This window comes from Chaetodon auriga, chromosome 9 (genome assembly GCF_051107435.1).
Source record: "Chaetodon auriga isolate fChaAug3 chromosome 9, fChaAug3.hap1, whole genome shotgun sequence".
Classification (NCBI taxonomy): domain Eukaryota; kingdom Metazoa; phylum Chordata; class Actinopteri; order Chaetodontiformes; family Chaetodontidae; genus Chaetodon; species Chaetodon auriga.
The window spans coordinates 28,752,601-28,774,756 of NC_135082.1; the positions used below are offsets into that span (position 1 = coordinate 28,752,601).

The following is a 22,156-nucleotide window of genomic DNA, read 5'->3' on the forward strand; positions in this document are numbered from 1 at the left end:
CTTACATTAAATAGTGTTCACATTTACCTCCATGTGATTGTTATCACAAGAAACAGCAAGAAATATCATCATAGCAAAAACATACAGTACTGCCAACCTATTGAATTGTTTGTTTGTGATTGTTGTTCACCTTTTGCTCATTAGCTCACCTGGTAGTGCGTGCGCCCCATGTACCAAGGTTGGGTCCCTACCAGTGTGAGCCCAGGCTTGATCCCAACCTGGAGCCCCCAACTGCATGGCAGTCTTGCTAAGAATCCCCCCCAAAAATGTATTGCATTTTCTCACTGCAGGTACCTAGACACCTTCCGTCGAGGTGGTCTCCTATTGGCTAGAGACTTCACACACCTGGATCATGACGCCTTGGTCAGCCTGGGTATAACTGCCACAGGACACAGGAAGAGAATCCTACGATTGGTCAGTCACATTCAGAGGATAGAGGGACAAAGAGCCAATCAGAAGGCTGATCTCCCACGTGAACGCTGTCAGTCTGTGACAGACATTTCTTCATCAAAGAGAGGTCACACTGCATTACTCCAACAGTTGACAGGACCTGTTAACTTTGAGGCATTCAGGAACAGCTCGGCTCCAAACCTTGCCGCCATGCTGACCAACTCTGGCAGCAGCAAACCTGTCGTGAAGCCAGTTCCCAAACCCAGAACTGTCTTCAATCGTCGCAGGACAGCACCCATCCACTTCTGTCCAACGCCAGACCCTGCACTGCCCCCACCGAGGAGGCTTTCCCAGGACTCCATTTGTTTTACTGTGTTAGAGGGTTTGACCTCAAGGGACACGCCCACACCTGATGACAGGTTGACCTCTGACATCAATGACAAGTCAACCACGCCCAGCCGAAGACCAAGCCAGGTGGAGAGGAAGAGGCCAAGTCGTAGCTTGTCTCTGTCAGATACTAGAGGCTTGTTACCTCCTGTTCCCCCGAGGATGAACCGTGGGGTCCCGCCTGCCATGTTCCAGGGGTCCCCGCCCTCCTCTTCTTCTTTACCTGTGCAGACAGAGGACAACCAGACACTTCCTGTGACTCCCTGTCCTGTTAGTCTTGACAGCAGCAGGCTTTCTGAATCCTCACCATCCGATTCACCCAGAGGTGGTGGGATGGAAATGGTCTCTAATGAGATCTACTGGGGCACTTCACCTTGTTCTACTGCTGGTGGGAGGATTTACTGCAGCCAGGAGTCAGCTCCTCCGACTCCACCCAGACAAACACTTGACAGGAACCCTGAGAGGAATAGGTATGTCTCTCTGATTGACTTGTTTGACCAGAATCCAAACAAGGAGATTTATTGACTTTGTTTTTCACATGTGCTAAGCAAAGTTTTGTGTCTAAATACATCCACGTAATTACCCTAAATAAGACCTACCTACCTTATGACTCACCAACTGACCAAGGCCTTTCAAGGCACTTAACGACCCACTAATCTATCCATGTACTATCTATCTGTCCATTGTCTGTCCCTCCATCCAAACATACTGAAGACTTAGTAAGTCTTAGTAAATGAGGTGCACTGTTACTCATCCCTGCTGCAGTGTGTCTTTAAATCAGTTATTGATTTTGACTCTGTGTGTTTTCAGTGGCAGCACTTTAAGTAACAACTCTTCAGGATCAGCCAGAGGTGAGTACAGATGTGACGATGACTACTTGATCATGATCTGTGTGCACAGTAAGTCCTTTTATCAAATATCTGCCCAGAATTCACAAGGACAACCATTTCCATCTGTATTTTGTTGATTTTGTTTTTCCCCTTTATTGGTTTGGCCACCCAGGCCATTATTTGAGAATTCACAACACCTCACGTTTGAACGCTGAAAATTAAAGTGGTGTGTATGTGGGTTGCAAGGCAGACCAAGGTGACACTGAGTTTGGGCTTACATTACCATCCATGATACAGTACCTCCGAGTAACTCAGTGTTTGTGTTCATCAGCTTCAACAGATGACCCTGAGGAAGAGATCAGCCCGTACTGTGAAACTGTTTTCCAAACCAGAAGAAATCCACTCATCTTGGAGGTGAGACAGCAGCACAAAGACTTGTGTGCTTTGTAAAGATATTTCTTCTCTTCCCTGCATCCCGCTTTCTTTCTTCTTCCCCTCATCATGGAGGAGTTATTGAAAGACTCTGGCTTATGTCAGAGCATGTCTGATTTTTAATCCAGCATTTGTTGAGATTAAGCATTAAACTTGAAATATCTCTAGTCTGTGATGATAGAAGAGTGGTCCTTTAATATTTTCTCCTGCAGAGTGAAAGAAACAGACTGGAGGAAAGAGAGATGAGGAGGGTGGAGGAGAGACATGCAGAGGATCATGGGTAAGTCACCAGCAACCCTTAATGTTTATATTTTAGCTCTGTGAGCAAATATTGAATGCTGTATAAAAGCATAATTATAGACCGACATCACACAAAAACTTACAGGACTTACAATAGACATGATCCAATAATACAGAAAACAGAGAATATAAATGACAGTCAAAGAAAACATTTAGAAAAAGAAATTCACATGAACAAAACCGGGTTTACATTATTTACACGGGTACTGAGATAGAAATAAAGCTCTTTTAACAATATGCACAATATGTGTGTAGGCTTCTTCAAAACATCAAAAAACAACATGAATTCATTTGTCTGCATTCAACACAAGCTTTGAATTGAACGATATTAAAGACAGCCTGCTGTAGTGTGCACACAGCACCACAGATATATAAAACAGTATCATCTGCATATTGAAGGAACAGAACCTCACACATCAGGTTCTGTACTTTCCACTTTTATTTTGTGGACCTTCTCTTACAGTCTGTGTTGAATGTGTTGCACGTCCATCTATTTTAACTAAAGCTTGTGTTGAATGGAAACAGAACTGCTTTATGTTTGCTTTTGACCTTGGAAATAACTATAGAGAAAGATACGATGCAACACAACAGCCACTCAAAGGATGGTGAGATTGTTTTCTCACCTGCTCACTCTAAGGTCAAGAATGAACTTTGAGCGACAGTTAACAAACCATGAAAACCACATTAACGGACCAAAGTGATGAGGAATTATTTTTCTGTGCTGAACACAAACAGTGAAAGACCTGCTGATCCACAGATTTCACAATAAAAGACTTGACATCATGTGATACCAGATTAATCTGCCCTCAATTGTATAAACAAAGTTGTATTTGTACCTTCAGGTGTCAGAAATTCTCCTGGACCAAGCGTTTGTCTCAGGCTCTTCACTCTGGAGACTCTCAGGGTTACAGCACCGTTGGAGAACCTCCACCTGCCACCCGCTGCCTCTCCCTGCCCCCCCACACCTTCCCGTCAGAGACCGATGAGGACCTAACCATCTCTCCCTACGCCAGCTACACCTCCCTAACTGAGAGAGCCCCACCCATCATCAGCGGGTGGCTGGACAAGTTGTCTCCACAGGGGTGCGTTTGATTTACACCACTGGTAACACCAGACAGAGCAAAACCACCAGGGTGCATTTGATTTAAACAACTGGTACGGTTTGGTGTAAAGGCCTTGAGCCAGTTCCTGATGTTCTTCAGGAGATTCCAGAGGCTCTTAAGGAAATTGTAGGGGCCGTGAGGAGTTTCCAGGGGTCCTTGAGAAGGTTTTTAAAGGTTGTTAAGGAGGCTGTAGGTGAATTAAAGAGGAGCAGAACGTCTCAGGGCTGATAAACACTCAAACAGAGGAAAGTTGTGTATTTGGGTACATGGAGCAGGAATGTGGAGCTCCTCCCATGTCCTCACCTGGCCAATCACAGCGACTGAATCAGAACGTTAAAACCTCAGTGTGTGTGTGTGTGTGTGTGTGTGTGTGTGTGTGTGTGTGTGTGTGTGTGTTTGTCAGGGGTCAGAGGTCAGCGCTGGCTGTTGTGCTACATCTTCTCCTTTCTGCTCCTCCCTGCATCTCCTCCCTCTTGAGGAGCTGCCTGTGCCTGGTCACCTTCCTCTCCATCTCCTCTTCCTCCTCCTCTTCATCTTCGCCTTCCACTCGGTGTGTGTTTATCTTTTATTCCTTCTTTTCTCCTACTGCACCTCTTTGGTCAGACTGATATGTGTAAATCAATCAATGCAGTCTTCATCATTGATGGCCTGTTTTCTGCTGACGCTTCATGTCTGTCAATCTGGAAGATTTTCATCTCAGAGTTCAGAGCAGAAACAAACTCGACCGTCCAACACTGACTGTAAGACAGGTCCTGCTCTGAGACACAGCTGGGACGTGTCTTTGTGTCTTTATGTCTTTCTGTCTTTGTGTCTTTGTGTCTTTGTGTCTTTTTGTCTTAATGTCTTTGTGTTTTTGTGTCTTTGTGTCCTTTTGTCTTTGTGTCTTTTTGTCTTAATGTCTTTGTGTTTTTGTGTCTTTTTGTCTTAATGTCTTTGTGTTTTTGTGTCTTTGTGTCCTTTCGTCTTTGTGTCTTTTTGTCTTAGTGTCTTTGTGTCTTTGTGTCTTTGTGTCCTTTTGTCTTTGTGTCTTTTTGTCTTAATGTCTTTGTGTTTTTGTGTCTTTGTGTTTTTGTGTCCTTTTGTCTTTGTGTCTTTTTGTCTTAATGTCTTTGTGTCTTTGTGTCTTAATGTCTTCATGTTTTTGTGTTTTTGTGTCTTTGTGTCTTTGTTATAAAGGGGCCACGTCTGTTCTGATGTGTGTTTTTGTCTTTGTGTCTTAATGTCTTCATGTCTTTGTGTTTTTGTGTCTTTGTGTCTTTGTTATAAAGGGGCCACGTCTGTTCTGATGTGTGTTTTTGTCTTTGTGTCTTAATGTCTTCATGTCTTTGTGTTTTTGTGTCTTCGTGTCTTTGTGTCTTTGTTATAAAGGGGCCACGTCTGTTCTGATGTGTGTTTTTGTCTTTGTGTCTTAATGTCTTCATGTCTTTGTGTTTTTGTGTTTTTGTGTCTTTGTGTCTTTGTGTCTTTGTTATAAAGGGGCCACGTCTGTTCTGATGTGTGTTTTTGTTTTTCAGGAACTATGTTTTCCAGAAGCGCTACGTGAAGTTTGATGGCAAGAACCTGATGTACTTTGGCAGTGAGAAGGTACACAGATGGGTTCTTTCCTAAAAATGGCCACAGCTGACAGTTAGCACCTCCTCTTCACCTCCTAATCCAACAGTGTGAGGAGGCCTGCCTTCATATGTCTCTGCAGCTAAGAGCCACTGCATTCACTGAACAATCTTGACTTCAGTCCTTCTGATGAAAGTTTGCTCAAACCTTCAGTTTGAGTCAGAAAGCCGACGCCCTGCTGACGATGAAGGCGCTCTGACGGCTCTGTTGCTGATTTGAGGCTGTCGGCTCGTACTTCCTGATCTTCTCAGGCACTGTTGTTAGCAGATTCTGGCACCGGTAACGTCTCAGAAACAGCTTCTCCAGGTTTTGACTGCAGGAACAGAAACGTGACCCTTCGGCTTGTTTGTGATGTTTATGCTCAACATGAAAAGACACTGAAATAAGATTCACAGCTGCTCTGATCAATGTTTCTGAAGTCCTTCTCAGTCTGAATGAAAGAGAGAAACTAGAAGAAACGAGATCTTCTAGTTTCTCACAGATTTTCTCACACCTGCTGTGTTTCAGGACGCCTACCCTAAAGGAGTGATCCCATTGGCTGCCATCCAGATGGCCCGCCCTGCAAAAGACAATAAATTTGAAATTGTGACGAGTCAGAGGATCTTTGTTTTCAGGACTGAGAACGAAGGTGAACACGCACACGCACACACACACACACACACACACACACACACACACACACACACACACACACACCCTCTGATTGGATTTCAATCTGATGTAGACAGACTGTGTTTTGATGAAGTCTCCCTTTGTTCCAGTTAAACTTGATAAAAACATTGTTAGAACGTCCAGATGTCTCCTGTCCGCTCATGTATGTTCTAAACATCAGTGAATCTGCACAAAACAAAAAGTTTGACCAAAGAATGTTTGGATACATCCACCCTTTACAGTACATACAGAGACAAAAGACAGGAAAGGACAGAGTAATGGACAGCAGTCTATGGAGCTCAGCTGGTCATGTGACCCGGCCGAACCTGCTGCCTTCAGACGGCTCTGAAGCAGCTCTTACTGGCTGTTGTCTCTGCAGGTTTCTGCAGTGCTTTATTTCGGCGGGGTGAGACAGGAAGTCGACAGAGAGGCAGAGCAGAAGCATCAGTGACTCCATGATGTTGTCCTGTGGATTGTTTGAATGGACACACACTCAGACCGTCAGAGATCTCAGTCAGTCATTGTTAGAGGCTTCAGCTTTATGTTCGTCCTGCAAAGCCTGCAGAGTCCTGAACCGCCGCGGAACACCTGAGAGCTGAAGACGTCCAGGAGCATGGACGCCAGACACAGCTGAGACCAACCGTCCCGTGTGTGAAGGACAGCATGTGAGCAGGAAGTGAAGCAGCTGAGCAAAGAGCCAGGCCGCTGATGACGATGATGGGAATGATGATGATGATGATGATGATGATGATGATGGCCATGGTGATGGTGGGGTTGTGACGTTTTGTGGTCGCTCTGTGTTTGTTGTGTTCAGTGCTGAGGCGGCGGTGGGTCGGCACGCTGCAGGAACACGTCAGAGATCAGCTGATGTTCGGTCGGCGGCGTTTCGGTCCCGGATCTCACTGTCAGAAACATGGCGTCCTCGAGCTGAAAGGAACCAAATCTAAAGTGTACGCGGCCATCAACACGGAGCAGATCTGGCTCTACAAGAGTGAACAGGTGAGAACACGAGAGACTAAGGACGACCAAGAAACTCCAGCTCACCACGTTTTCTGTTCCTGATCCTACAAGTTTTCTCTCAAAGCCACACGTGAGGAGTTCAGAGTTCAGCGGCTTGACTGCTTTTCTGGAATCCTCTTCCTTCTTGCAGTTTGCTTTTTGTCTTCTTTCAGCATGATTTTTGTAAAAAAACAGGTTGAGATGATGTCGCTGGTAAGTTTGGGAGGTGTCGTGGCTGACTGATGTTTCTGCAGCTCTGAGCATCGAACGCCGTCAGCTGATCGAACGCGTCGATGATCTGTTGTGTGATGCTGCAGATTTAAAGTCGACCTTTGTTTTCTCAGCGTGTTTTTACCTGATCCAGCTCAGACCAACTGTCTCTAACTTCTGTGTCCGCAGTGTTTCCGGAACGGAATCGGCATCACGCTGATCGAAGCTCGAGGAGCGACGATCAGAGACGGGAAACACAGGAGCTTCGACCTCATCACTCCATACAAAACCTTCAGGTACGAGCCGGCAGCTGTTATTCGTTCAGCTGCGTCGTAAACCCTCAAGCTTCAGTTTAAGGCGCCGTCTTTGTTGTAGCGGAGCTCGTTTGAAGAATCTTTCTGGCATGTCAAAGAAGCTTCATGTGCAGTTTTCAGCTCCGTGGACGTAGACGCCGTCAGCCTCTGCCAGGCTGTGCCACGGTCCCAAAAATCAGGTCACTGACGGAGAAAAAGCTCCTTACGGTTAATTCCCTGCAGCTCTGCAACGTGTCGCTCACACTCTGCTGCTGCTTTCTGTTAGAAAGAGGCAGCAAAGTCACTTCAGGCTGCTGCGTTCAGATCCTCGAGTCCCGCTTCCCTTTCTGTCACAATGCCAACAATGAAACCCGCAATCGCTCTTCTTTAAAATGCCATTGTCGTGGCGACCTTCCAACGAGCCTCACGGCAGACCTCTGCTCCGCCTCCTCAGCTTCACGGCGGAGTCGGACCGGGACAAACGGGACTGGATGGAGGCGCTGCAGGAGTCGATCGCCGAGACGCTGTCAGATTACGAGGTGGCCGAGAAGATCTGGTCCAACCGATCCAACAGGATGTGCGCCGACTGCAAGGCCCTGAACCCCGACTGGGCCTCCATCAACCTCTGTGTGGTCATCTGCAAGAACTGTGCAGGTACCTGCATCGAAGAGCTCACAGGAGTGGAATCTACAGCAGATTACATGACATTAAATCACAGTAGATAACATGACAGTAGATTAGACTCTGCAGTCTTTCATAGAGATTAAAAAAGCACTCTATCATCTGTCTGTGGTTTGTCTGCTGGATGTAAATCCACTGATGTGGTTGGTGGACAGCTCACCGTGGTAACCACTAACACACCATTTGGCTGCATTCCATTTGATGAGATTTAATTCACTGTTGATTTCAGTTCATTCGTTCATCCGTCTGCTCGGCAGAAATGTTTCAGGAACCACCTGAAGATCCCACAAAGCTCTCGAGCCGCGTCCTGATCTGTAAAGAGCTGCTGATGGGCTTCAGGTCAGGTTCTGAAATCCTCATCATCATCACTGTCCACCGAAGCATTAAGGTTCCGCCTCGCTGGACCGACAGCCTGATTCAAACAGCCTGAGCAAAACCACAATCCATCATCAATGATGAATAAGTGTCTCTGAGTTCATGTGTTCATCTCCTTCATCCAGTCATGTGTTCACAAACTGGTGAACCTCGCTCCATCTTCTATGAACGACTGAATCATGCCCAATCATGATCCTCTCACCTGTCACCAGTGAGCCTGTTTACCTGTAGAATGTTCCAAACAGGTGTTTTTGGAGCGTTCCACATCTTTCAGTCTGTGAAACGTGTTGCTGCATCAGATTCACAATCAGCAGATATTTACAGAAATCAATGAAGGACATGAAATATATTGACTTTGACTGTTTTCAGGTCAGTTTTGTCAGAGACGATCAGATCAGGTCGTGTTTTATTTTGTCAGAAAGAAGAACATGCAGCAGATTTTTGAAGTTAAACTGTGCGTGTGTGTGCGTGTGTGTGTCTGCAGGGCAGCACAGAGGTCTGGGGACGATGGTCTCTAAGGTTCAGAGTCTGAAACTGGACACCAGCGTGTGGAGCAACGAGATCGTCCAGGTGAGACCAGAACCAGTCTGTCACCTGGAGAGCCGTCAAACGTCACACGCCCTACCGGGTCCCAGTTTGACCCACGTTCGGGTGCGCGGTGCTGAACCTTCGTTTGTGTGTTTGTGTGCGTCAGCTGTTCATCATGCTGGGCAACGACCGGGCCAACGAGTTCTGGGGGGCCCGACTGTCTCCGGTGGACGAGCTGGACTGCGACGCCTCACCTGAGCAGAGGAGGGAGTTCATCACCCAGAAGTACAGAGAGGGCCGCTACCGGCTGAGCCACCCCGCGTTCAGCAGCCAGGAGGAGCTGCTGAAGGTCTGAGCGGCGTGTCCACCTGAGTCCACCTGAGTCCACCTGTAGTCTGATGTTCAGTCACTGTTCATCTGAAATAATCCTGAACCTGCCGAGTCTGTCCTCAGTCACATGTCCTCTGTGTGTGTGTGTTAGAATACTGTCCCAGTAATCCCAGTCAGACTCCAGTTAACCTACAGGTCTCTCAGTCTGTCTCAATGTCTCTCAGTCTGTCTTTCCATCTCAGTCTGTCTTAATGTCTGTCTCTCTGTCCTCTTGAATTGACAGGTCCTGTGCTCGGCGGTCTCTGGGCAGACTCTTCTGAAAACAGTCACGCAGATTTTCTCGGAGGCGGAGTCAGCTCGCCTCGCCAACGACTGCCAGGGACATCATGACCTGCTGGATCGCTGCGCCTTGTCAGGTGTGATCTCTGCTGTTCTGAGATCAGTTGTGATATGCATCAGGTCCACTTCTGTCCTTCAGCAGGAGGCTCCAAATCATTTCTATGAAACAGAAAGATTCTCAGTAACTGATCTGAAATCAGAGCGTGGTCAGAGTGAAGGGTCAGCTGTGTTTGTGCTGCCTGAGTCCAGGTCAGCTGAGTGGATGTTCAGTGATCACGGTGATCAGCTCTGTTCCTGCACAACATACACACCTGTGTGTGTGTGTGTGTGTGTGTGTGTGTGTGTGTGTGTGTGTGTGTGTGTGTGTTTGATATGACTCTGTCAGCTGAATACTCTTCTTCTCTTTGTCTCTTGGTCTCTCCTCTCAGACCCCAGTGTCTATGATGAGATCATGCAGCCTGTCCTTCACTCTGGTTACCTCTACAAGTCCGGCTCCGTCCACAGGGGGACGCTGTCCAGGAAAACTCGAGAAGGTGGGGGGGGGGTCAGCTGACTCAGGTTTTTTTTTCTCTCAGTTAAAAACGAATGAAACAACAATGAGGCTTCATTGGACAGAAAAATGTGCAGTAAGTTCCAGATTCAGATATAATGAACGTTCTACTTTTCTCATGAACCAGATGAGTAAAACCAGTAAAACCAGTGAAACTAACGAATCTGAGGAAACTGTGAGATCTGATGTGACTGAACGTCTCCTCGTCTTTCTGTCAGACTTTCAGAAGTTCTGGTGTTCGGTGGATCAGTCTCTGCTCTTCTATGAGTCGGATCGATCAGCTGATCCCTGCATGCAGATCAGTGTTAAAGACATTATGTGTTTGGGCGTCAGTCGACCCGACACCTCCAACAACAACGGCTTCATAGACAGGTACAGACGTTACGCTCCACCTGTCAATTCATTTGACCTGTTCAATGGAGCCAAAGGTAAGATCTGCCTTTCACTTCTCTCAGGTTCCGTTACACCTTCGAGCTGTATTTGACTTCAGAGAAACTTTATCAGTTCGGTTTGGAGACGGCCGACACTCTGCACAGCTGGACCAGATCCATCGGGAAGGTCTGAAACTGTCTACCTTCAACTGTAACACTCAGGTCGTTCCCCAAACTAACTGCCAAGTTTGCTCATTTTTAAGTGATGGTTCTAAAATAAGGAGGGAAATACCTCAAACTGAATCCAGGACAGTATAGTCAAAGGTTTGGTTTCTGCCTACAATGAATTCCATCTTTTATAAGCTTATTTAAAAGCTTTAGTTATGCTGAGAGGAAGTGATGTCATAGGAGGTTCGGCTTCAGTGACTGTAGAGCTTTGTCTTCCTGTCCAGCCAGCCGTGTGAGAACTTTTCCTTTTGATTCTTTGCTAACCGTCTCTTCAGGCCGCGACCCCCCTCAGCTGTCACTGCCTGCTGACTCGGGAGTTTGAGCGGGTCGGTCTGCTGCGGTACAGAGCCATGCTGGACCCTCAGCAGTGGAAGGAGGCCTACTTCGTCCTGCAGAAGTCCAACCTCTTCATCTGTCCCCGAAACGACGGAGCGGCGGAGGACATCATCAACCTGAACCGTCTGCAGGAGCTCAGTCAGTGTCCCGGACAGACCTGGTCTCTCATTTAGAACTGTACTGAGAGGAGGAGGGCAGGAGCAGGAGGCGCCGCTTCCTTTGTGAAAGCTGCGATTTATAGACACAAACCTGACAGCAGAATGTGCACACCTGTACGTAAACTCTGACCCACGTGTGCAAACGGGGTGAGGTGGTCAACTGAAGGCAGACCGGGAAATGATCCGATCAAACGTGAAGCTTAGATCTGTGTGATCAGAAACCAGCAGTGCTGCTGGTGCTTGTAGTGAACTGTAACTGTTCCGTCAGCTCACAGCTTTATAGGCCAGAGCATCAATAGTCTTAATGTTGTCTTCTAATACTGTGCGTATCACCTGGTATAATGCCAGCTGTCGTGTAGTTTCTGTGTGTAAAAGCACCTGGATGTCAGGACGTGAAGCCTCATGCCCTCCTTGTCAGGCCTCATCGCAGTAAACGGCGAATCCTGCAGTGACGCTCGTGTGTGATGCTGCGGGACAGATGCACTGACGTTGCTGGAGGACGACGTGAATGAGAGAATTAGCAAAATGTGCTTCCTGACCTCCACCTCACCTGCAAGCACCTCCGTGTCCTCTTCTCCGTCTTCGCCTCGGTTGTTGCCAGGATTCACTGTAACGTACCATCGGTCAGCAGGCTCGTTGATGTGCGTCAGCATCATGTGGTGCTCTCCATTGCCCATTAATGGTGAATGTTGGCGTGTAGAGGGCGGGATATGAGGCTGATCCAGGTGTGCACATGTCCAGGTGGACTGTGATTCACAAAGGAAGGTTGCCTGCAGGTGTACGTGCACATGGTTTTAGAAATCTGATTATTTTTTGACGCACGCTGTTTTTGGCTTTCGTGTGCACGTACACTTTAAACCTGCACACAGTTTTCTGAACGAGAGTCCAGGTCTACAAAAACAAGTCTGTGAATGATTCACGTAAAACAGCCTCTGTTTGCGTTGAAGGTATCACCTCTGAGACCGAAAACCATGAGAAGAAAGACATCCTGGTTTTAGTGGAAAAAGGAAGGTGAGGTGAAGAGTTTCTCTGCTGGACACCGTCCATATGGTCTGGACCTTCTGTTGTCCTTCATCATTTTGTTTCCTCTCCGTCAGGACTCTCCACCTGCAGGGCGTCGGCCGGACAGATTTCTCTCTGTGGTACTCGGACATCCAGCGAGCAGCCGGTGGCAAAGGAAACACGCTGAGGGAGCAGCAGCTGAGCAGAAACGGCATCCCCATCATCGTCGACAGCTGCATCGCCTTCATCACTCAGTACGGTGAGGAAGATCAGGAGAAATCAGACATCGGTCTCCATCTCTGCAGCTCTACTGAGCTTTTCAGCGTCTTTTAGCTCCTAGTTTGAGGTTTTTGGAACATTTCCTGTCTCGTTCAGTCTCAGTAGCGACAGCTGTAGGTCAGCTGGAGAACATCAGAACATCAGGTATTCGCTAACAGCCAGTACCGATCGGCTGCTTGGCCTCGTTTCCACATTTAACATCTGTGAAACTCACTGCTTGTGAGACTTCAGCATCAGTAAGCAAAGAAGAGGCTGTCACTTAACACCAACCTTCTTTTTAGGCTCCTTCACTTTTTTAAATGCATTGATTCAGACACTGAGCTGACCGGCGAAGCTCGCATTAAGGTGCTCAGCGTGCTGTAAGAAGAAGCTGCTCTCTTTTCTCCAGTTTTATTTAAATTAAATATTTTGTCAGAAAATTTCAAGTGATGCTTAATTTTTGGTTTCGAAGTAAAGGTGTACCACTGTGCATTTATTGTGATGCAGGAAGCGGCTGAGTATCAGCAGTAGCTTTACTACATGACAAAGTTCAGGACCACCTGATCTGCGTCTCTGATGCTGAGTCAGCAGTGAGACTGTAAAGTTCAGTTCAGCTGAAACTGATGTCTCATGAAACTTAAACCCTGGACAGGTTGTCTGGGTACCCGAGTGACATTCTGAGCATGCTCTGTAGGTCTGGGCCACGAGGGGATCTACAGGAAGAACGGGGCCAAATCCAGGATCAAACTCCTGATGGAAGAGTTTCGCAAAGACGCTCGAAACGTCAAACTGCGGATTGGAGACCACTTCATCGAGGACGTGACGGACGTCCTGAAGAGGTTCTTCAGAGAGGTGGACGACCCCATCTTCATGGCCGACCTCCACCCATTGTGGCAGGAGGCTGCCAGTGAGTCCACTTCAGAACAGAGTCGAGGTCACTGGTGTCTCAGGGTCTGTGTGAGGGCGCCATGTCTCTGGTGTTTTACTGCTTCTGTGCACACAATGAACCAAATTTATCAGCAGAAGTTTTCAGACGTTGCTGATCAATCAGCTGTCAGATCGGCTGATTCGAAAGACATCAGATCCTCGACTGACTGTAAAACCCCTAAAACTCTGTAAAGAGACAATAAAATGAAAAACATTGGTGGAAATCACCGAAGTTCAGGCAGAGTGGAGGCAGTTTGATAACTCCTCTGGTGTTTTTACCTTAACGTTTGTGGTTTTTTGGTGCTGCTTCACTTCCTCATTGTGGAATGTGTGAATTCTGATAATTGCAGTCAGTCTCCTACAGAGTGACGATGAAGGTTTGAGTTCCTGTTCAACCTCTTATGAACAAACTGTTGGAAAATCTAGTAACAGAAATCCTGATGGACTCATTTGTGATTTGGGATGAAATCCAGTGAGTTTAACCGGGTTTTACAGCTCGGCTCCTCACACAGAAATAATTCGGTCATTTTCCGAAAAATCAGGTTAATAAGTGATTCTTAAAAATGAGAAAAAGCCGTGACTGATGTTCAGTTTGTTTTTAGATCTCGAGGGTTAAAGTCTGTCCTGTTTCATCTCCAGAAATCCCTCCGAAGAGTCAGAGGTTGGACCGCTACAAAGAGATTATCCGGAGTCTGCCTCGAGTCAACAGGACCACCCTGGCTGCTCTCATCAGTCACCTGTACAGGTGAGCTCACACTAACAGACCTGCACCTCTGAGGCCTATTTCACCTTATTTGCAACATGAGATCATTTCACTTCGCGCTAATTATGACACATATGACACGTCTCAACGTAACGTACTTCCTCAAATTGTGGCCGGGGCCTGTATTTACCTCAGCTGCAGAGGGAACCGCCCCTTAATGTGAAGTAGGCTTATATCACAGACAGGCCTTTATTTGGCATTTCTTTTCTAAAGTCTGTTTGGTCAGATTTTAGTATGAGGCCTCCAGGTTTTCTGATTCACGCCCGTTAACCCTGCTAAAGTTTTTTTTACTTCATTGTACCGTAAATAGAAACACAACACTTCCAGTGTCTGTTTCAAATTAAAAGCCCTCTAGTGGACGGAGTCCTTCATTTGATAACAAGGCTTTTATTGCGAAAGGTTTGCAGGTACGTGTTATGGAAATTTCAGTGACTTGCATGATTCCCATACAGTACTTGAGATGTAGCTAAGGCAGATTTTGGCTGAGACATTAACACACATGCACCTGCAGTGACTGAAATAAGACGATAATACTGTGATTGAATAATCCAACAAGGTGTTGAGAACAGCAGGATTGTGTTGTTGAATTTGTTGAATGAAAGAGATTGATGTGTGCACACTTAGCTGGCAGAACAGGCACCAGGAGTTTATCCAGGCTTGTTTTTTCTCCAGCCTGTATTTGGGGCTGACCTTTATTTGTTCATTGCGACCATGCCCCTGGCCTTTATTAGAGACCTGTTTTTTTTTGACCACCAGTTTTTATTTGAGGGAATAGGATACCTGTGAAACAGCATCATTTACAGTCGTGAGTCTTGTTCTGAGAGCACCAGACACAGCAGCACAGCAGTCGTGCTGTTAGCAGCAGAACAGTAATAGTTGTTGTTGAACTTCTTTCTCAGGGTCCAGAAGTGTGCTGATCTGAACCAGATGTGCACTAAGAACCTGTCGCTGCTGTTCGCTCCCAGTCTGTTCCAGACTGACGGGAAAGGAGAACATGAGGTGAAGATCGTAGAGGACCTGATAGACAACTACCTGTATGTCTTTGACGTGAGTACAAACCTGAGTGGCCGAGTCATTTTCCGTTGCATCATACACCCTGATTCAAATCTGCTGATTCTGTGGAAAACATCCATCAGACAGGAAGTCATCACCTGATCTGATCCTCTGACACAAACTGACCTGAGAACAGCTCAAAGTCAATGTATTTCATGTTCTTCCTCATCAGCTTCATTGATTTCTGTAAATATCTCTTATTGTGAATCTGATGCAGCAACACGTTTCACAGACTGAAAGATGTGGAACGCTCCAAAAACACCTGTTTGGAACATTCCACAGGTAAACAGGCTGATTGGTGACAGGTGAGAGGATCATGATTGGGTATGAATCAGTCGATCACAGAGGATGGAGCGAGGTTCACCGCTTTGTGAACACATGACTGGATGAAGGAGATGAACACATGAAGCTGCTGTTAGTGATCAGTTTGATTATTGATTATTGATTATTGATGACTGATTCTGGTTTTGTTTAGGACTTTTCTAGAATCAGGTTGTAAAAACTGAACAAACTGAAGTTGCGATCCTGTTTCAGATTGATGAGGAGCATCAGACTCAGATCGAGCTGGAGATCAGCCTCATCACCACCTGGAAGGACACTCAGGTACGCTGCTTTACTGCAGTGATGATGTCAGAACTCCACATAATTATTCATACAAACATCACAAAATTCTTTAAAACAAACACTTTCTGTCAGTTTTCAGTTAATTGTTTTATTTGATTTTGGCTCAAAAAAGTGTAATAAGTATACATTTGGAATAGAGTTGTCATAAATTATTAATGAGTTGATAATAACTCATTGATAAGTAGATAATGGTGGTTGCACATTAATAATAATGGTACTTGGTTTAGATTAGTAAATTAGTACTGATTGTTTTTTGTCTCAGCTGTCTCAGGCCGGTGATCTGATCATTGAAGTTTACCTGGAGATGAAGATTCCGGACTGCTGCATCACTCTCAAAGTGAGTGTACACGCCGAACGTCACTGCGGGACGCCGCTCACCTGAATGCACAGATTGTCTGAGCAGCTGTCCCACAGCAGGGCGTCTCCAGGTCTTAACACCATGCTGACCTGTCCCACCCGACACATGCTGGGACAAGCAGCAAGTTTATTTCCAGCTGATACAGTCTGTGCGACCTGTGACCCCCGCAGGTGTCTCCTACCATGTGTGCCGAGGAGCTGACCAATCAGGTCCTGTTCATGAGGAACGTCCCGGCTGGAGACAAAGACGTGTGGATGACGTTTGAGGCCATTGAGGATGGACAGCTGGGTAAGACAGCAAGATAACACGTGGACCGACTTTAGATTAACACCTGTCTCTCTGTCTCTGACACACCTGGACAGATGTGTTCAGGGTGCCTGGGAGATTTTGCCATCCTATCTGACAGTTGTTGTCGTTTCAGAGCGTCCCTTACACCCCAAAGAGAAAGTCCTGGAGCAGGCTCTGCAGTGGTGCAAGATGGCCGACCCGAGCTCGGCCTACCTGGTGGTGAAGAGAGTTCCTAAAGGAGAGGGCATCAACATCCTCACCTGTAGGTCCAACACACCGCACTGAGCGCACACAGCCTCGCTGGCTTTGTTTCTGCAGGTTCTGATTGGGCAGCTTTCAGCCTGAACTTGACCCTGTGTCCATCCTCACACGGCGGCTTGTCCCACCTGACGTTTCTGCAGTCTGATTCTAAAACATGATGGGGAAGTTTAGAAGATGGCCGCTTGTCTTATTTTTTTATTTCTAAAGTAACGTTGGACATTCAGACAGAGCAGCTTGATTGAAGACCTGTTCCACACTATGTCAGTGCTAATACATGTCTGTCTGTCTGTCTGTCTGTCTGTCTGTCTCTCTGTCTCTTCAGCCTATAAAAGTGAGATCATGAAGATCGGTCTCTTGAAGTGTCGTGAAGAACCTCCGAAGCTCCTTCAGGGAAACCGGTTCCAGGAGAGAACGTTCCAGATCAAAGATCACAAACTGCTGCTGCTCAAGGACAAAAAGGTACCGCCCAGAGAGAACTGGCTTTCTGTGGGAACCAGTAAAGTCTTGCTCATATTCCAGTCTTCTGACCGGTCTGTATTGTTGTTCAGAGCATCAGGCCAGAGAAGGAGTGGTCCCTGAAGTCCATGAAGATCTACATCGGTATCCGCAGGAAACTGAAAGCTCCAACCAGGTGACACGAGCCTCACAGCTCACCTACAAAACAGGTTTCAGATGCAAACGAGTGGAGCTGCTGTACGTGAAGCCTGAGAGGACACGAACTGACAGCTGATCTGTCTGCTGTTATTGATCTGACCTTTGTATCGTAACATCTAATGGAAAGCGACCGATCAGATTTCAGTCTGCTTTCGATTTGTTGCCTTATGTGAAGGTGTTAAACAGCCTTATTGTTATGAGAAGATCCCATGACATCATCTGTATGATGAAGTAAGTGTATTTTTGTTACCTGTGTTCACCTGCAGGTGGGGATTCACGGTGATGTCAGACAAACACCAGCTGTAAGTATTCTCATCAGTTCACCCTCTCATGTCACAGCCCAGCTTCTTCCGCTGTGATGATTCCTTTTTCAGCATTTCATCATGGGCAACACGCTGTTACCTGTAAAGTTCTTGATACCTGGATCGTCAGATGTTCACAGAGATGCTAAGTTTCAGCGTTCCATTGAGTTTGACACATTTTGTTTCTGGATGGATCATTAATGGCATTAATTAGTCAGATGAATGATTCCCTGCAGGAGATCAATAAAGTTTGAATCTCTTCTTCTCTCTCAGCTATCTGTGCTGCAGCTGTGAGGCTGAACTGTGGGACTGGATCACCAGCTTCCTCAGAGCTCAGGTCAGATCAGCTCTCATCCTGCTGCTTTACCAGCTTTCTGTGCACGCTGAGGAACTGATTCAGGGTCAGATACAGTCCAGCAGAGTCAGATAAAAGGAGGGCAGACGACTGACAGCTGCTCTGAATCTGATCCTCCACTGACTTTCTTGCTGTTTACCAGTTTGTAATAATGAATCAGTTTAAAGGTGAAATGTGTCGGATGTCAAACAAGTCTCTGTGTAGTGCTGCCGAGATATCTACTGAAGTTAGCATGCTAACAGCTAGCTGCAGCCCATCCTGCCCTGTAATACCACTTTGTACCTGAACAGGTGGCGTCCTGTAGTAGTTTCAGCTGGGAGATGTGTGTTTGCTATGTTTCACAAGCGTTCTCAGCTTTTTTAGTCTAATGAACAAAATAAATTCAAAATGTCGCGAAAATAAATATTCTAATGCCTATTTTCCTGATGAAACAAAGAATACAACCGTCCACCTTCTAAATTCAAGTTTCTCTCTTTCCTGAACTGAGATGAGCTTAATTTACCAGGTTAACTCGTCGTAAAACAACCTCCATTCAAACTCAGCACAAACCAAATGAAACTCCTCGTCTTGTCTTTCACTGCTACCACAATCAGCAGCTCTGCTTTGGTTCTGGAGTTAGATGTTAAAATATTCCGCCTCCAAACGCTGCTTTTCCTCGCTGCTGATGATCGATCTGCCCAGTGCTTAGAGTTCTCCATCGGACCAGACTCCAGCCAGTTAATAGCTGCACGGCTAACTGAGCTAACTAGCTAATGCGTCCTAGCAGCTGCAGCCAAAGCTAGCTACAGCAAAGAGTGTCCACTGCCCCCTGTTTGTCTGGAAGACCTTCGACAGGCGGTCAGTTCTCACATATTGAACCTTTAAAGACTTTTTCAAGATGTCAGAGACATGAATGTCCACGTATCTCTGCAGGACGTCTCCTCACAGTTTCCTGCTGACTCTGGTATTTTTGTGGTTGTTTTCCAGAATGATGACCCAGGTCCTCCGGTGCTGAGGCGTCACTCCTCCTCAGATATCTCCAAGCAGAAGTTTGGCACGATGCCGCTCGTCCCCATCAGAGGAGATGAGAGCAACAGCAGCCTGCTGTCGGCCAATCAGACACTGGTCAGGCTGCTCATCTTCCAGTCTCAAACTGTAGTTTGTAGTGTGAATGAGTTTAGAAAATGTTCCAAAGCTGTTTTAGAAAACTATGAGCAGGTTCTGAATCTGTCTACCTGATAACCCACCAGGACCTCCAGGTCCAGGTCTGCAGGAGCAGAACGGCTGCAGAGTTGAATGACAAGTTAAAAAAATGCTCCCAGGAAAACAAAACAGAGAAGAGGGCAGTTTTTGTGTGTTCTTCATCAGGAGTTGTTTTGTGGGGACATTTCTGTCTTTTGTCTGTTGTCGCGATGCTGATGATGCTTTAACTCAGAGTTTGAGACTGAATGATGGAAACTGCTTTTATACCAACAATGAAGACCGAACCAGGACTCGCCATCCAATCGCTCATCAGACTCTTTGTCTTTTCTCTGCAGAGGAAGTTACATGACAGAAGGACTCTCTCCATGTACTTTGTGAGTATTTGTGATTTGTACTTCCTGTCAGTATTCTGTACTTCTTATTATCTTGTGGAGGAAAATGAATGGATGCATTATTGATATTCATTATTGATACCTGCAGCCCATGAAGGTGCAGCAGGACTCGTTCGAGGAGCGTTCAGAGTCTCCGGACCTCCCTGAGCCACTCTATGAGGAAGTCGGGGACTTTGGCCTGCAGGTCCTAAAATCACTGGAGACCAGCTTCCTGTCCAGCAGCGCCGCAGAAACCCAGGAAGTCCCGGACCACCCACCGCTCAGACTGGTTCCCGTGGCGACTGGACACGCGGACCACGTGATCGTCGCCGACCCGGTCCGGACGGACGGCGGCTCTGCGGACTCTCTGGAGCAGAGCGGAGGCAGCAGCGACAGAGGCGACGGAGCAGCAGACCGCAGCTGCCAGGACTCGAGCACTGACCAGCAGCCTCCGGTGAGGAGGAGGCAGCAGCAGCAGGGAGTCTGCACACCATCACAGGAACTGCTGCTGCAGGAGCTGTCGTCCGCCTTCACCAAGAAGACCGGAGAGGAGCAGGAGGAGCAGGAGGAGGAGCAGGAGGAGGAGGAGAGGCCCTATGATGTCTGAGAGAAAAGAGCGTTTTACCACAGTTCAGCAAAGTCTGGGAATGTTTGTGCAGAGTGGAAATATTTAAGAAGTCCTTTCCTCAAACCAGTTTCTGTTTTTGTGTCTACTGGCATAAATCTCACATTTGTCCAAAGCTCTTTGCAGCCTGGACAGCATGTGACCCCCACCATCATTAATCCCTCAAGCAAAGGGAGCCAGGAGGCCTTTAACAGAAACACAAAAAAGGTTTCACCCTGTAATACTTCAGTGCTGATCCAGCACATCAAAGTACGTCAAACTGGAGTTCTGTTAAAGGGTAACTAGCCTAGCTTTGCAGAGTCGAATCAACACAACAGTGTACAAATACTCCACTAGAAGTAAAAGTTCCACGTTCAATATTTGACTTGAGTAAAAGTACAGAAATATTATGGAGCAGAATGTTTTAAAGTCTCGTCAGTGTTACATTATTCTGTATTTTATCATTATCGTAACGTCACTGTGAGGTCACGTGTTTGTGAAGTAATAAATGTGAACAGATTCTCAGTCCACTGTATCTGCAGTCACTGCTGTCTGTCTGGAGAGTCTGAAGCCGTTTCATGACTTCAGAGATGAAACGACGTCGAGTTCGACTGAACGAAGAAACGAAGCCAAATGTTTGACAGTGACGTCACAGCAAGCAGAGGAGATTTCTACAGACGTCAACAGACTGAAGCTGATCCATCACAACTTCTTCTTCTTCTTCTTCTTCTGGAAGTCTGCAGCTCAGCAGACTTTGGTCCTCCACAGATTCATCATCATCATCATCATTGTTGTCGTCGTATCACTCTGTCACACATTAAAATCAATCCAGTACGACAGACATATCCTTTGTTTTATTCCACACATTCTTTTTCCTCGTGAAAACCTGCTGCCTACATGACCCACAATGCAATGACTGGTGTGTTTTAAGCTAGTGGTGGCTAACGTAGCCTGTAGCCTATAGCTCCAGAGGTCTGTCAGCTCACTTCTTTCTGATGCCAGCAGATCTGTTTCACACTCATAGTCTTCAGCTGACTCAAGTGACATCACTGACTCCAGTGACATCACTAATGTCAGCATTAATTAAAAATCTGTTCTGGTCCGATTTTAAAAGAAAAATCATCCAAATAGAAGGTGATGTTCTGCGGACATGCTGTACGGTCAACATGAAAGGTCTAAATACGCTGTGTGATATTCTTAATAACACGTCATACTTTTCTGTGTATTAATCATTTATTCATAAGCTACACCTGGAGTGTGGAGGAAGAGACTGGTTCCACTGGTTTTAATGGTGCCACACTGTAAAGGGCCAGAGTTTGACCTCTGAAGTTCAATTGTTTTAACACTGGTGGAGGTTTTTTTAACCAAGCTGTCGATGTTTTCATGAAGTGGCTTCACTGGATGTTATCCTGTGATTGTTTGAGCCCTTTTATTCTTTTTTTTTAACTTATTTTCTAAAACCGTAAATGTTTGTGTTTCCTCGTTCTGAGACTGTGACAGGATGTGATGCGGTGAGCGACCAGCAGGTGGCAGCAGCTTTCAGCAGGTCGCTGCAGGTCTGCGCCTCCAACACAACCGTCGGACACAGTTTACATGTTCACAGGTGGAAGAAATAAAAGTCATCCTGTACTTCAGTAAAAGTACAAGTACTACCATGAAATACTCCATCACAAGTAAAAGTCTGCGTTCAAAACTTTACTTTTCTCTACGTTTCTCTTTAAAATGTGGTGAAAGACAAACAGGAAGTCTCCTGTCTGTCCACCAGTCCTCCCAGAACAGAGGAACTGGTGCCAGTGGTCGCACTGGTTTGAAGATGGTGAATGTCTTCCTCTGCAGATGTGTGTACATACTCAGTATCTGTCCGTTGTACATTATTCTATGAAGCTGCTTCTCTCCTGATTGTTCTGCAAAGTTTCATATAGATGAAGGATAATATTAAAATATATTTTTGGTTTCATATTCTGTTCTTCAGCTGTCTTTATTGTGTGTGTGTGTGTGTGTGTGTGTGTGTGTGTGTGTGTGTGTGTGTGCTGGTAACTCTAAATGGTAACC

General features: G+C 46.3%; 1 protein-coding gene across 2 annotated transcripts in view; it reads left to right on the forward strand.

The window, feature by feature from the left end:
- Window positions 1-22,062, forward strand: part of arap3 (ArfGAP with RhoGAP domain, ankyrin repeat and PH domain 3) — a 33,352-nt gene extending 11,290 nt beyond the window's left edge. The window contains exons 3-36 of one of the 2 annotated variants that reach the window (XM_076738999.1): window positions 291-1,247; window positions 1,588-1,628; window positions 1,939-2,021; window positions 2,252-2,319; window positions 3,182-3,421; window positions 3,846-3,992; window positions 4,957-5,026; window positions 5,561-5,681; window positions 6,519-6,703; window positions 7,103-7,209; window positions 7,661-7,860; window positions 8,747-8,832; window positions 8,957-9,139; window positions 9,404-9,536; window positions 9,888-9,992; window positions 10,228-10,381; window positions 10,465-10,567; window positions 10,884-11,082; window positions 12,050-12,113; window positions 12,200-12,363; window positions 13,057-13,269; window positions 13,929-14,034; window positions 14,952-15,099; window positions 15,640-15,708; window positions 15,992-16,066; window positions 16,258-16,375; window positions 16,509-16,637; window positions 16,959-17,095; window positions 17,185-17,267; window positions 17,557-17,592; window positions 17,866-17,929; window positions 18,914-19,051; window positions 19,465-19,503; window positions 19,610-22,062. In XM_076738999.1, the coding sequence (XP_076595114.1) occupies window positions 291-1,247; window positions 1,588-1,628; window positions 1,939-2,021; window positions 2,252-2,319; window positions 3,182-3,421; window positions 3,846-3,992; window positions 4,957-5,026; window positions 5,561-5,681; window positions 6,519-6,703; window positions 7,103-7,209; window positions 7,661-7,860; window positions 8,747-8,832; window positions 8,957-9,139; window positions 9,404-9,536; window positions 9,888-9,992; window positions 10,228-10,381; window positions 10,465-10,567; window positions 10,884-11,082; window positions 12,050-12,113; window positions 12,200-12,363; window positions 13,057-13,269; window positions 13,929-14,034; window positions 14,952-15,099; window positions 15,640-15,708; window positions 15,992-16,066; window positions 16,258-16,375; window positions 16,509-16,637; window positions 16,959-17,095; window positions 17,185-17,267; window positions 17,557-17,592; window positions 17,866-17,929; window positions 18,914-19,051; window positions 19,465-19,503; window positions 19,610-20,107 (5,263 nt within the window). In that variant the 3' untranslated portion in view covers window positions 20,108-22,062. The remainder of the gene's footprint in view (window positions 1-290; window positions 1,248-1,587; window positions 1,629-1,938; window positions 2,022-2,251; window positions 2,320-3,181; window positions 3,422-3,845; window positions 3,993-4,956; window positions 5,027-5,560; window positions 5,682-6,518; window positions 6,704-7,102; window positions 7,210-7,660; window positions 7,861-8,746; window positions 8,833-8,956; window positions 9,140-9,403; window positions 9,537-9,887; window positions 9,993-10,227; window positions 10,382-10,464; window positions 10,568-10,883; window positions 11,083-12,049; window positions 12,114-12,199; window positions 12,364-13,056; window positions 13,270-13,928; window positions 14,035-14,951; window positions 15,100-15,639; window positions 15,709-15,991; window positions 16,067-16,257; window positions 16,376-16,508; window positions 16,638-16,958; window positions 17,096-17,184; window positions 17,268-17,556; window positions 17,593-17,865; window positions 17,930-18,913; window positions 19,052-19,464; window positions 19,504-19,609) is intronic. The other variant, XM_076739000.1, reaches the window with a different exon arrangement.
- Window positions 22,063-22,156: the final 94 nt, after the last annotated feature.